Source organism: Notolepis coatsorum (assembly GCF_963971535.1).
Source record: "Notolepis coatsorum genome assembly, chromosome: 1".
In the NCBI taxonomy this organism is placed as follows: Eukaryota; Metazoa; Chordata; class Actinopteri; order Aulopiformes; family Paralepididae; genus Notolepis; species Notolepis coatsorum.
The window spans coordinates 229,883,452-229,899,076 of record NC_140165.1 but is presented as its reverse complement, the minus strand read 5'-3'; the positions used below and the strand labels follow the sequence as shown (position 1 = coordinate 229,899,076).

At 44.7% G+C, this 15,625-nt stretch overlaps 1 protein-coding gene across 1 annotated transcript in view; it reads left to right on the top strand.

The window, feature by feature from the left end:
• Nucleotides 1-15,625, top strand: part of ece2b (endothelin converting enzyme 2b) — a gene marked incomplete at its 3' end in the record, with an annotated part of 247,781 nt that overhangs the window by 167,416 nt on the left and 64,740 nt on the right. The window contains exon 6 of the mRNA XM_084309069.1: nucleotides 10,927-11,051. Within this exon, the coding sequence (XP_084165195.1) occupies nucleotides 10,927-11,051 (125 nt within the window). The remainder of the gene's footprint in view (nucleotides 1-10,926; nucleotides 11,052-15,625) is intronic.

Sequence of the window (15,625 nt, the reverse complement as noted above, 5' to 3'; positions counted from 1 at the left end):
ACTGTTATCGAGAACACGCGTTCATTCGGCTTGGCATTCATAGTTACATTCAGAGTTAATGGGTTTGTTTGTAAATGTCACCTGAGGTACACTGCCATGAATCGATGAATACAGCTCAATGAAATTATGCAAATGTTATAACAGGTAAATTACAAAAGAGCAAGTTGGTGTTCATACTACTTAGTGCGACGAATGTGGCATGTTAGGAATTCAAATCACAACAAATAATTTCAAACAAATATCTAATTAATGGATGGATGGAAGCAAAAGTCTATCTTGAAGAATCAATCGCAGGATGGAATAGAGGTCAGATATATTACGGGAGAATGAGAACCACGTAGACTCATCATTACATGATTGAGTCTACTCTGCAATGGTCCTCTGTCCAAGTGATCAGAGAAAATCTCACTCTGTGCATCTTTAATTAATAAAGAGTGATTCTGTATCTTGAGTACTTATGAGCGACTGCTTCATAGATTATATTAGATTAAAATGTATTGTCATCATACAGCACAATTACAATACAATGAAAACGTTTGGCATCCAACCAGAGTGCAAATGTAACAGTAAAGTGCAACAGTAATATACAATGTACAGGTGATTAAACTTATATAAAATATATATATAAATATATACTGAGTAATAGTGCTAATCAGATGTATGTACAGAGTTGTAGTATTAATATGTGCAGTGATACAGGTATAACAACACTATGGTAGTAAGTCATACTGGCCAGCAGTGTAACTAGTAAGAGTCTGTAAGGGATATGTACAGATATAGATATAGTATCTACAGATATGTAAAAAGGATTATATGCAGGTATGTACTGACAGATGTGGATATATACGGTAAGAATATATATATATATGATATACAGCATTATTGTACAGAGTTATATGGGTTATATGCAGGTGTATAATTAGGTATATAGAAGGATTATATGTAGATATATTCAGACAGATATGTATATATATATATATATATATATATATATATATATATATATATATATATGGTAAATATAAATAAATAAATGTATATATATATACCGTATATATATACATTTATTTATTTATATTTACCATATATATATATATATATATATATATATATATATATATATATACATATCTGTCTGAATATATCTACATATAATCCTTATATATACAGCACTATTGTACATCATACAGAGTTATAATGAGTTATATAGTTAGTTATATATACAGTATGCCACACTGAGCAAATCAAATTTCCCTCCTCTGAGAACAACAGAACTCCATCGCGGCGGCAGCAGCAAAGCGAGCCCAGCTGCTCTGCTCTTGCCGAGCGTCAGCAGTTCAATCACCGCCCCGCTCTCCGTGACCCGTGCGAAACCCGTCGCGGTTGTCTCTCTATCTCCCTCTCCCTCTCTCCTGTCACTCTAATACACTTACAGGATGATATGCAGCTCAGTCTCTCGTCTCCACTTCCTTGCGGAATTGAATTAGCCTCTTCCCTCCTCCTCACCCTGCTTGTGACCCCCTGTCGCCCTCTTATTTTCCCTCTCCCTCTCTGTCCTTCGGAGTAGGAGACAGTCCATTCGTCTCATAACGAGGCAGAGGGGGGAGATGTTGTGCTTTGTGACGGGTTTCAAAGCGGCGCTGTGTAAAGTAGAATTATTTAGTGTTCCGGTTTTCGCTCCCTGTCCTCCTCGCCCCCGTCTGTCGGTTCTTCTTGACTTCCTCCTTTCCTTCAGAAAGTTAAGTAAGTGAAGTTTGTTTTGTGTAGCCCCTTTTACAGATGCAACGTCACAAGGTGCTTCACAGAATTAAAAGCAATACAACGGATAACACAGTAGCTAACCGTGTCAAGTCAAATCTGATTGAACTAGTTACTAGCTAAAACGAGTTGAAACCGGACTGAAGGATATGACCACCACCTCCCTCTATCCTCCTTGTTCTCTCCCCTCACCTGGTCGTCCCTCCCCCCTCTATCCTCCTTGTTCTCTCCTCTCACCTGGTCGTCCCTCCTCCCTGTATCCTCCTTGTCCTCTCCCCTCACCAGGTTGTCCCTCCCCCCTGTATCCTCCTTGTTCTCTCCCCTCACCTGGTCGTCCCTCCCCCCTGTATCCTCCTTGTTCTCTCCCCTCACCTGGTCATCCCTCCTCCCTGTATCCTCCTTGTCCTCTCCCCTCACCAGGTCGTCCCTCCCCCCTGTATCCTCCTTGTTCTCTCCCCTCACCTGGTCGTCCCTCCTCCCTGTATCCTCCTTGTTCTCTCCCCTCACCTGGTCGTCCCTCCCCCCTGTATCCTCCTTGTTCTCTCCCCTCACCTGGTCGTCCCTCCTCCGTGTATCCTCCTTGTTCTCTCCCCTCACCAGGTCATCCCTCCTCCCTCTATCCTCCTTGTTCTCTCCCCTCACCTGGTCGTCCCTCCTCCCTCTATCCTCCTTGTTATCTCCCCTCACCTGGTCGTCCCTCCTCCCTCTATCCTCCTTGTTCTCTCCCCTCACCTGGTCGTCCCTCCTCCCTGTATCCTCCTTGTTCTCTCCCCTCACCAGGTCGTCCCTCCTCCCTCTATCCTCCTTGTTCTCTCCTCTCACCTGGTCGTCCCTCCTCCCTGTATCCTCCTTGTTCTCTCCCCTTACCAGGTCGTCCCTCCTCCCTCTATCCTCCTTGTTCTCTCCCCTCACCTGGTCGTCCCTCCCCCTGTATCCTCCTTGTTCTCTCCCCTCACCTGGTCGTCCCTCCTCCCTCTATCCTCCTTGTTCTCTCCCCTCACCAGGTCGTCCCTCCTCCCTCTATCCTCCTTGTTCTCTCCCCTCACCTGGTCGTCCCTCCCCCCTCTATCCTCCTTGTTCTCTCCTCTCACCTGGTCGTCCCTCCTCCCTCTATCCTCCTTGTTCTCTCCCCTCACCTGGTTGTCCCTCCTCCCTGTATCCTCCTTGTTCTCTCCCCTCACCTGGTCGTCCCTCCTCCCTCTATCCTCCTTGTTCTCTCCCCTCACCTGGTCATCCCTCCTCCCTGTATCCTCCTTGTTCTCTCCCCTCACCTGGTCATCCCTCCTCCCTGTATCCTCCTTGTTCTCTCCCCTCACCTGGTCGTCCCTCCTCCCTGTATCCTCCTTGTTCTCTCCCCTCACCTGGTCATCCCTCCTCCCTGTATCCTCCTTGTTCTCTCCCCTCACCTGGTCGTCCCTCCCCCCTCTATCCTCCTTGTTCTCTCCCCTCACCTGGTCGTCCCTCCTCCCTGTATCCTCCTTGTTCTCTCCCCTCACCTGGTCGTCCCTCCCCCCTCTATCCTCCTTGTCCTCTCCCCTCACCTGGTCGTCCCTCCCCCCTCTATCCTCCTTGTTCTCTCCCCTCACCTGGTCGTCCCTCCTCCCTCTATCCTCCTTGTCCTCTCCCCTCACCTGGTCGTCCCTCCTCCCTCTATCCTCCTTGTCCTCTCCCCTCACCTGGTCGTCCCTCCTCCCTGTATCCTCCTTGTTCTCTCCCCTCACCTGGTCATCCCTCCTCCCTGTATCCTCCTTGTTCTCTCCCCTCACCTGGTCGTCCCTCCCCCCTCTATCCTCCTTGTTCTCTCCCCTCACCTGGTCGTCCCTCCTCCCTGTATCCTCCTTGTTCTCTCCCCTCACCTGGTCGTCCCTCCTCCCTCTATCCTCCTTGTTCTCTCCCCTCACCTGCTCGTCCCTCCCCCCCTCTATCCTCCTTGTTCTCTCCCCTCACCTGGTCGTCCCTCCCCCCTCTATCCTCCTTGTTCTCTCCTCTCACCTGGTCGTCCCTCCCCCCTCTATCCTCCTTGTTCTCTCCCCTCACCAGGTCGTCCCTCCTCCCTGTATCCTCCTTGTTCTCTCCTCTCACCTGGTCGTCCCTCCTCCCTGTATCCTCCTTGTTCTCTCCCCTCACCTGGTCGTCCCTCCCCCCTCTATCCTCCTTGTTCTCTCCCCTCACCTGGTCGTCCCTCCTCCCTCTATCCTCCTTGTTCTCTCCCCTCACCTGGTCGTCCCTCCCCCCTCTATCCTCCTTGTTCTCTCCCCTCACCTGGTCGTCCCTCCTCCCTCTATCCTCCTTGTCCTCTCCCCTCACCTGGTCGTCCCTCCTCCCTGTATCCTCCTTGTTCTCTCCCCTCACCTGGTCGTCCCTCCCCCTCTATCCTCCTTGTTCTCTCCTCTCACCTGGTCGTCCCTCCTCCGTGTATCCTCCTTGTTCTCTCCCCTCACCTGGTCGTCCCTCCCCCCTCTATCCTCCTTGTTCTCTCCCCTCACCTGGTCGTCCCTCCTCCCTGTATCCTCCTTGTCCTCTCCTCTCACCTGGTCGTCCCTCCTCCCTGTATCCTCCTTGTTCTCTCCCCTCACCTGGTCGTCCCTCCTCCCTGTATCCTCCTTGTTCTCTCACCTCACCTGGTCGTCCCTCCCCCCTCTATCCTCCTTGTTCTCTCCCCTCACCTGGTCGTCCCTCCCCCCTCTATCCTCCTTGTTCTCTCCCCTCACCTGGTCGTCCCTCCTCCCTGTATCCTCCTTGTCCTCTCCTCTCACCTGGTCGTCCCTCCTCCCTGTATCCTCCTTGTTCTCTCCCCTCACCAGGTCGTCCCTCCCCCTCTATCCTCCTTGTTCTCTCACCTCACCTGGTCGTCTCTCCCCCCTCTATCCTCCTTGTTCTCTCCCCTCACCTGGTTGTCCCTCCCCCTTTTCCCAGCAATGGCTTAAGAAGCGAACTCACAGAAAGTCAGTGGTGCTTGATCATCCTCCTGGCCTCTAGTCAAGTTCTCTACTGAACTCCTAACCTAAATTGTATTTGATTAGCCATGTTTTAACAATACATTTGTATTAACCATGAAGATTTGACCACACACATGATTAACCTCTCCAGTTCCAGCACACCTTTTTGTCTTTAAATGGTAAAGACTGCGTTTATATAGTGATATATTTGTATCCAAAGCGTGCTACCGGGAGGAGCCAGGGATCGAACCGGGAACGTTCAGATCGCCTAGAGACGACCGTTTGACCTCTCGAGCCACTGTCTCTGTTTTATTAAACATAAAACACTATCAGTATTGTTTTAAGTGCTACAGCATATTCATCAAGTAAATGATGAACTCTCCCTGTCTCTTTACTAAGGCTCTATCTCCTACTTCATTGTTTGTTCCCCCCCCCCCCCCCATGCACTCACAGAGCTTTGTGAAATACAAGTGGAGTTATCGCTGCCATCCATAGCTGTCACCCCCCCCCCCCTCCCTCCCTCTGGAAGCCAAGAGGAAGACTATTTATTTATTGTTTAATGAAAACCAAAGTGCATGATATTGCTGTTTTTCTAGCAGCAATATCCCTCACTTCTCTGTATATCCATCTCCTCCTCTGCACCGTTTGTAATGGGTGGATTTCACGAGAGAGGAACTATTGTTGGCCCGCAGTGGCTCAGTGGATAAAACACACACTACACTGTTGGCTCATCTCCACTGTGCCGTGCCATGCGGGGCTGAGCCCAGTAAAACCCAGTTGGGCCCCGGAGTGTTTCCATCGCATACAGAACCAACGGGGCCCAGCTCGTTAACCGTGGTGTCGCTGCAGGGACGCTACTATAGATCATAATTATCATAACTACCTACCTCATACTGTAGTCTACCCATATATCTCTGTATAATAGCATGTACAATAGTGCTGTATATATTGTGTGTATATATATATATATATTTAGATACACGCTGCGGCCCCCGTCCCAGCCAGCGCCAGGTATCAAGCCGGGCCCACGTCTTTCACGGTTGATTCCTGGAACCAAGTAGGCTGGCATCACGGAGATGCAGGCGGAACGGTGAATTTCCACGGCACATGTAAACAACCCACATGGACTCAGTATGGGGCTCTACATTTCAAAGCCATCATGTCGCCATGGGAACATGTCCTCCTTTCATTCTCTCCCCTGTCACTCTGCATAATGAAGCTGATGTGACATACCGTTTATACATCCCCACAGCATCAGCAGCCTTGTCTGGAGAAAAAAAAACATCCTTCTTCCTGTCTGTACTATTACTACTACCTATTGTGCTGATATGTCTATACAAATGGTCTCTAACTACACACCCTCAAGACCCCTCCGCTCTACATCCTCTGGCCGCTTCAGATCCACTCCTATCCGAGCTCCGGGAGGGTCATCAAAGAGAAGCCGCCTATTCTCTGCGGACGACGGGATGGGTCAAGCTCAGAGACTAAATTTAATCGGCAACCCCAAAACATTTTTATGTTGCAATGTGTGCAATGAATAAAGACTTCTTCAAAGTCCAGTTTAATCTTAATATTTAAATCTAGCACTTAATTTCTCAGGAAATAACACTATAAAACCGTGGAACAAGACTAGGTCAAAACCTAGTATGTGGCCGGACCGCAATCAGTGGCGTTGTTGGGTCACTTGATCCAGCGGCCCAATCAGGTTGTAGCGGCTGGCCCCCACCCGTCTAGCCAAGATAAGTGTATAAATCGACTAATTGACTATGAGGGGGCAGCCATACATAAAATTAATCAAATGTGTTATACGATGAATGCAAAACTGCTCAGAAATGGTGTCATGGCCCCCACTTGTGGAACCACAAGTAGCCTGCCCCTACTGGCCTAGGTTTTAATCCCTCCAGAAACGTCTCTTCTGTGTCTGCCTCTCAGCCGTCCTACTGTCTCAATATGTTGGTTTCATGAGCAAACTACTGGTGGTAACCAGAGAGCTAGCAAACATCTTTTACTACTGTACACATAAACTAGCTTCCCTAGTGTAGCCAGACCCAAACCCCACACTGGTTTCTTGGTGTGACAGAGTCTAGAGTGACTGTCATCATTCAAAACACTCTGATGTCAGTCAGTCGCCCATATGCTACAGTTTAGTAGTGGAAGGGTTAACCCCCTGCAGTGTGGCATTGGCACTGTACATATTAATTAACAACTCTGTACATACATCTGATTAGTACTATTTCTCAGTAGTACTTTATATATTTTATACCCAGTTTAATCATCTGTACATTATATATTAATATTGCACTTTACGCTAATGAAAAGGTTTACCCTCAGCAGTGTGGTAATGAAAGGGTTAACCCTCAGCAGTGTGGTAATGAAAAGGTTAACTCTCAGCAGTGTGGTAATGAAAGGGTTAACCCTCAGCAGTGTGGTAATGCAAGGGTAACCCTCTGCAGTGTGGCAATGAAATGGTTAACCATCTGCCGTGTGGTAATGAAAGGGTTAACTCTGTAGTGTGGTGGTGAAAGGGTTAACCCTTTAGTGTGGTGATGAAAGGGTTGACTGTAGTGTGGTGGTGAAAGAGTTAACTCTCGGGCGCCCAAGTGGCGAACCATGTAACATGCTGCGTCGCGAAGTGGCCGACCCAGGTTCAATTCCCGGACCCGGCGTCCTTTGCCGAATGTCTTCCCCCCGATCTGTCTCCCGTTCTTCCTCTGTCTCTCTCTCTCTCTCTCTCTCTCTGAATTCTCAAACAAATAAAAATCTACCAAAAACATTGAAAAAAAAGAAGAAAAAAAATAGTTAACTCTGTAGTGTGGTGATGAAAGGTTTAACTCTGTAGTGTGGTGATGAAAGGGTTAACTCTGTAGTGTGGTGATGAAAGGGTTGCCTCTGTAGTGTGGTGGTGAACGGGTTGACCCTGTAGTGTGGTGGTGAAAGGGTTGACCCTGTAGTGTGGTGATGAAAGGGTTGTCCATGTACTGTAGTGTGGTGATGAAAGGTTTAACTCTGTAGTGTGGTGATGAAAGGGTTGCCTCTGTAGTGTGGTGGTGAAAGGGTTGACCCTGTAGTGTGGTGGTGAAAGGGTTGACCCTGTAGTGTATTTGGTGAAAGGGTTAACTCTTTAGTGTGGTGGTGAACACACACCTGCATTGTTTTCTGGTGATGTGAGTCTGCATGGTCCTCATTCTGACTATTCTGGTTTAATCAACATGGTCCTCATTCACAACGCTAACCTCTCAGTCAAGACTCTTAGCATTGATCCATCACAAAACTGAGATGCAATAGACAAAATGTATTGGTACGTTTGTAGTGGCGTTGTGGCTTTGCTTGGGACGGGGACGTACAGTATCTGTCCAAAAATGCATCCTCTTCAAACCGTTCCATCCGTCAAAACAGACACATTGGAGACGGACACGTAGACGGGTACTCGGCAGTGAAAGATAATTAAAAGCAGGCATAGACAGTCGGACACAACGGATCAATGTAGCCAGGACCTTATAGACCGGCTCCCTGCTGGTTCAGCAGCATGTTCTCAGGCTGAGGCGGCCCATGGGAGCTATTGAATAGACCTGTTCAAAATGACTTGTGTTGCCAGGGACCAGCTTGGACACAAGCTAATTTAACTGGAAATAAGCTTAAAACGGCAGTAGTCCCAACGCATCTTTTAGTGTAGAAACATGAATGGTGCCACATGATGATTTGCAATTGAAACAGCTGTCCTGTCATACTTAGCACACGTATATTGTTGTTTTATTGTTTTATTGTGGATCCCCATTAGTCTTACACCAAAGTGAGACTACTCTTCCTGGGGTACAAACATTCAAAATACAAACACACACAAAAAAAGTTAAAATAAAATATAAAACCACAAACATTGAAGTACTCGCAAGAAAACATCACAACGAACAAAACAGTGAATAAAAGCTCACTCAATATTCATAAGTTACCATAAAACCATAAAATACAAATTACATAGTCAGTCCATAAGAACAAAACAGTTCAAAATCATTTATATGATTTTAACTCATAATATAGCATAACTTTTCTCAAGTCACCAATCACCTTTATATTTCCATACTAATTTCCATAATAATGACCAAAATGTAACTCATTAATCATGAGCGCAATTTTTTACTTTTTTTTAAACATACATTTGTTCCTTACCATAGTTATATTTCTGGGTATTTTATTCCAATAAGCAACTGCTCTATACATTACCGTCTTTTTCAGAGCATTTGTTTTTGGTAGAGGTAAAGTAGCATGAATCGAATGCTTGCCTTGTGCTATATCCAATCCATGTCTCGTATTAGTTGGGTACAGTTCAAGTTGTGAGTGCAAACCCTCCGGTTTCCCAGTATTACAGATATTAAACAAAAAAGTTACCAGGCTACATGCCATCCTCTGTTTCACTGTCATCCAGGTCAGCTGCTTAAGGACTGGGGTGAGTTCTGTCCTTAAAGCGTTTGCGATTGAAAAGCCACTACAGTGACATCAAGGTGTGTACTACTACTGTCTCTCACTAGTATGCATTCTGCTACTAAGGGATCTACCTTGCTTTTATTATTACTAATATGCACTCAAGACTGTAGCACTCAAGTTCGACACTTGTTGAACTCTTCCTGCTGACTTGTTATACAGAACCTGTAAGTCGCTTTTAATGTGGGAACTGGAGACGACTGTAAACCCACTTAGAATGTTTATCAAGTTTGAAAAGGTGTATAGAAGCAACGGTGTCACGTTCCATTCGCAGTCGTAAGTAAGTATGAAATTCACAGTTGGGAGGTCGTAATTATGACTTCAGATCGTTCAAAGGGTCTGGAACAGAGAGAAACATGGATGCCCCTGAGAGACTAACAATAAGATAAGATGAGTTAAGATTAAGGGTAATAGTAGAAAAACATAAATATATGCAATACAATTAGATCTGCCCTGCCCTATCAGCTATACTATACGTTACAACAAATATAGGAAACAAAGAATATGAATATATACTATGAGTAAGAGTAAAAGTAAACATTGCCTCTGCCGTCGGTGTGTGAATGTGTGAGTGAATGGGTGAATTCAAGGGTACTACGACTATGCTTGCACCTCATGGTACCAAAGCACCTCAAAGGCACTAAAAACAAGATTACAAACATCACAAAACAAACTGGTCAGACTACTGCTTGACCTTACTCCTAAAACCCACCTCACCCTTGCCCACTTTGACAAACCTAGGATGGCTTAGAATAGACGACAGAGTACAGCAACTTGCAATGGGCCTGGTCTACAAGATACACTACACCACTAAGGTACCCATGTACAAAATACTTCCCAAAGGTCAGTGAATACCACGGCCACAACACCAGAGGGAGCTCCACAAATCATGTTAAACCCAGATTCGGCTCAAACAAGGGACTAAACACGTTTCGCAATTATGCCGCATCGTGCAATTAGAAACTGGCCCCTGTAAATGTCCAAACCCAACCCCCTCCAATGTACAGTGTCCCCCCCCACCCCACCTCCTCCAATGTACAGTTTCTTCCCCCTCAAATGTATATACTCTCTTTGTAAACTCTTTTTGTACTGTATATTTGTAGATCTGGTATGTCATAAATGTCTAGATGTAACAGTACTGTCTATCCGTATGTCATGTATGTCATATTTATGATGAATTGAAAATGGGGGACCCTGATGTAAACAAGACGAAAAGTCTTTCTCTGGTCTGCATCCTGTATTGTACCCATTCTGCAATCTGTTAATACAATTTTCAATCAATCAATCAATCAATCAATCAATCAATCAATCAATCAATCAATCAATGTGAGGCATACTGTAAGTTGTAAAGCAGATCAAAACACTATATAAATCCAGTCCATTTACCATTCCATTTACTCACCCAGTGGTCAGACATAGAGTAGTTCTCGGAACTACAGTAGGTGAATGAATTACTACACAGGTCGTTTCTATGTCGATGATGCTTAAAGTGTATTCTAAAGACGACAAACATGTTAAAAGCAGCGTAGTTTTAGCACTACCATCTGTTAGTGGGTGGATTTTGTGATGATGAGAAACTGAAAAACATGTGTTGCTCCGACATGTCTTCCCTCCTTCCAGGGTAAGGGACGCTTTAATTTGAGCAGTGGGGCGTAAAGGGAGGCTAATTACTCTGTAATGAAACTTTTTTTTTTCATCAAAAGTTGTTGACTTTTGTCCTTCGTTTTGTCTTCTCCCCCCCCCCCCCCCCCAGAGAACGGCACGTTTAATTCGAGCAGCGACGCGGAGAGGAAGACCCAGTCGTATTACCTCTCTTGTCTGAACGAGCAGCGCATCGAGGAGCAGGGAGCGCAGCCCCTCATCGATCTCATAGCCAAGGTGAGGAAACCGATACGGACCGTTTTAACCAAAGTATTAATTAAAGGGGCACTTAACTGAACAAGGACACCCAGTGTCTATATGGGAAGCAGATGCAGGGCAGATTCTCTGAACATGAGTCAAGGTGCCATGCCTGTGCGCCACCACTAGGGGCAGAGTGTTGCTAACCGTGACGGAGTGAGTTACTGGGTGTGTGAGTGACAGGGCGGGTTAGTGATATTGATATTGTTTTGCACATAATCTACACACATCCCACAATGAATTTATACAGTTATTGAGAGTTAATGAGTTTGAACATGTCCTCCAGTGATGTCATTGTAGCCAATTACTTAAACACTTTCTTCACAAACATAGCCACAACACTGGTAAACAAACTACCCTCCCACTCAGGGCAGTATGGGGTAGAACACATAGTAGCATACTACATGAACCTAGGCGTCCACAAAGACGACTTCAAACTGGAAATAGTAACTACAGATGAGGTACTCAAAAAACTGAGCGCCCTCCAACCAAACAAGGCCACTGGCCATGACAACATCCCCTCCAAATTCCTCAGAGACTCAGCAGCAGCCATCACCCCAGTCATCACACACATAATAAACCTCTCCATAAAACAGGGACACGTCCCCAAGGACTTCAAAATTGCGAGAGTAACACCCCTGCACAAAAAGGGCAGCAAATTAGACCCGGGTAACTACCGCCCTGTTTCTATCCTTACATCCATCTCGAAAGTCATGGAAAAAATAGTATACGAACAGATCGAAAAGTACCTCGCGGAAAAAAATCTAATCTACGAATTCCAATCTGGCTTCAGAACATCCCACTCCACTGACACATGCCTTCTCTACTTGAACGACCACATCAAACAAGAGGTGGACGCGGGCAAATACTGCGGCATGGTCATGCTGGACCTACAAAAGGCCTTCGACACTGTCAATCACACCATTCTGATTGACAAGCTAAAAGCAATTGGTTTTGATAGTTTATCAGTGAGCTGGATACAATCCTACCTGGAGGGGAGGGAACAGATGGTGGAAGTAAACGGTACCCTATCCCCCCCCCTCACAGTGAGCTGTGGTGTTCCACAAGGAAGCATACTAGGACCGCTACTATTCCTAATTTATGCAAATGACATGTCGTCAGCTTGTGACTGCAACTTGTTCCTGTTTGCGGACGACTCAGCCCTGCTGGTCTCTGACAAGAACAAGTTACAGGTTGAAAAAGCCCTCAGCTCGGAACTAGGCAAAATCTGCATATGGCTCGCCGACAACAAACTATCATTACACATGGGCAAAACAGAGTCCATTCTCTTCGGTTCAAATAACAAACTCAGCAAGACCGACGGCTTCTCGGTTACAGTGGGTGACAATATTATCACAAGGAAAGATGAAATTACCTACCTGGGTTCCATCCTAGAGGCTAATCTTTCCTGTGACAAAATGGCATCCAATGTAATAAAAAAAGTCAACCAACGAACGCGATTCTTGTACCGGATCTCCTCTCTGGTAAACAAGAATACCCTGAAGACTCTAGCAGGAGCACTCATTCAAGGGTACTACGACTATGCTTGCACCTCATGGTACCAAAGCACCTCAAAGGCACTAAAAAACAAATTACAAACATCTCAAAACAAGCTAGTCAGACTACTACTTGACCTGACTCCTAGAACCCACCTCACCCCTGCCCACTTTGACAACCTAGGATGGCTTAGAGTAGACGACAGAGTACAGCAACTTGCAATGGGCCTGGTCTACAAGATACACTACGCGACCAAGGTACCCATGTACATGTCAAAATACTTCCCAAAGGTCAGTGAATACCACGATCACAACACCAGAGGGAGCTCCACAAATCATGTAAAACCCAGATTCGGCTCAAACAAGGGACTAAACACGTTTCGCAATTATGCCACATCAATGTGGAACGCCCTGCCTAAAGCTGTAAAGGAATGTGAATCACTACCCACCTTCAAAAACACTCTCAAAAAACACCTACGTGAGACTGCAATTCGAAACTGGCCCCTACAAATGTCCTAACCTAGTTGTACAGTAAATGACCAAGTAAGGCTTTGTCAATATTCCAATGTACAGTGTAAAATGTGTGTGTGTCCCCTACCCAACCCCCCCCCCCCCCCCCCCCCCCCCCCCCCCCCACCTCCAATGTACAGCCCTCACCCAACCCCACCCCACCAACCTCCTCCAATGTACAGTTTCTACGCCAAATGTATATACACTCCTTTTCTGGACACTTTTGTATCACAAACAGTACTGTTTTTGCAAATCTGATATGTCATAAATGTATAGATGTAGCAGTACTGTCTATCTGTATGTCATGTATGTCATATATGTTATGATGAATTGAAAATGGGGGACCCTGGTGTAAACAAGACGAAAGTCTTTCTCTGGTCTGCATCCCCTTAACAATTGTATGTATTGAGATGTACTGTACTGTACCCATTCTGCAATCTGTTAATAAACTTTTCAATCAATCAATCAATCAATCAATCAATCAATCAATCAATCAATCAATCAATCAATCAATCAATACTGAATCCTTGTGTTGGAAATATGGAGGTTAAAAATAGCAATTACATAATTTCCTTGAGTTGTGATTAACGCAACACCAGGATTCAGTGTCCTCCGATGACATCACTGGAGGATGTATTAAAGGTAGAATCTGTCATGTAATGCCTAGCGGCCTCTAGGCAAAAGGTTTACAGTTTTAGTTTTTGTCTGATGTGTGGGTTGGATTTCAGTGGGTATGGGGGGAGGGATTGCTATTTCTGGCCACACCTCAGGCTCTACCAAGAGAGGTCTGGAGAAACTCACAGTATAATAAGTTACTAACCTCCAACCCACATGTCAGACCAAGTCATAAATGTAAACCAAGATTAATACCAAGTGGGGCTCTTTTGCCTAGAAGTCGCTGTTTGACAACATCATAGATTATACCTTTATTATATAATAATAATAATAATAATAATAATAATAATAATAATAATAATAATAATAATAATAATAATAATAATAATGTTTATTTTTGTCACTCGGTATCGCCAATTGATATAACACAATAGTGATTCTACCAATATTTTACCATTTGCTGTTATTGGCTGTTCTAAACAGTGGTGTCTGGTAGGGTGTTCCCGGGAAAATCATGCAGTGCACAGGAAGTGATGTCACCAGTAGCTAGTTTGGAATAAATAGAAGACTAACTCAGTATTTAGCATGAATGAATAGAAGACTAACTCAGTAATAACATGAATGAATAGAAGACTAACTCAGTATTTAGCATGAATGAATAGAAGACTAACTCAGTAATAACATGAATGAATAGAAGACTAACTCAGTAGTTGGCATGAATGAATAGAAGACTAACTCAGTAATAACATGAATGAATAGAAGACTAACTCAGTAGTTAACATGAATGAATAGAAGACTAACTCAGTAGTTAACATGAATGAATAGAAGACTAACTCAGTAGTTAACATGAATGAATAGAAGACTAACTCAGTAGTTAACATGAATGAATAGAAGACTAACTCAGTAGTTGGCATGAATAAATAGAAGACTAACTCAGTATTTAGCATGAATGAATAGAAGACTAACTCAGTATTTAGCATGAATGAATAGATAGAAGACTAACTCAGTATTTAGCATGAATGAATAGAAGACTAACTCAGTATTTAGCATGAATGAATAGAAGAGTAGCTCAGTATTTAGCATGAATGAATAGAAGAGTAGCTCAGTATTTAGCATGAATGAATAGAAGACTAACTCAGTATTTAGCATGAATGAACAGAAGAGTAGCTCAGTATTTAGCATGAATGAATAGAAGACTAACTCAGTATTTAGCATTGAATGAACAGAAGAGTAGCTCAGTATTTAGCATGAATGAATAGAAGACTAACTCAGTATTTAGCATGAATGTTCAAGATGGAAAGCGAGTCAATATTGTGCCAAAACATAACAGCAATGATCACTTATCACCAATAGATGTTGTCAAAATAAACAAAAATTAGGATCTTTCCCATTAACACATCCACCGCCATCCACGCTGTAAAGCGCTATTGCCCGCCATGCTTTGACCGCCAGATCTCGCTGTACAGCGTTATTGAGATCAATATTAAATTTTTTCGCCATGGCATTCATAATTCATATATACACCTCCGACGCTGCAGCTGGACCCTATGGCTCAATACAACGACGGCTCAATACCGCCGCCTGGTGGATGGTCGGGCGGGTTACACTCGAACAACAGGAAGTGGGAGGTGTGCGTCGATTAAATTCATCCGGCCGTCAGACATTGTTGCAAGGCTCCCGACAGACACTATAGTACATATCGATCGCTTTATAAACTTAATAATCTATATCATTTCGGCGTTTATTGCGACATACGAACCGGAAATGGACCTAGGCGATCGATGTCCTATACTTGGGATATTTCACCGCCAGTCTCTTTGACGCACAGTAAGAGGACGCTAACGTTATTTTGCAAACCATCTGATCAATATATCACCCATACTACATAAAGCATTTACTGACGATCACGGAATTATAAACGCCCCCCCCCCC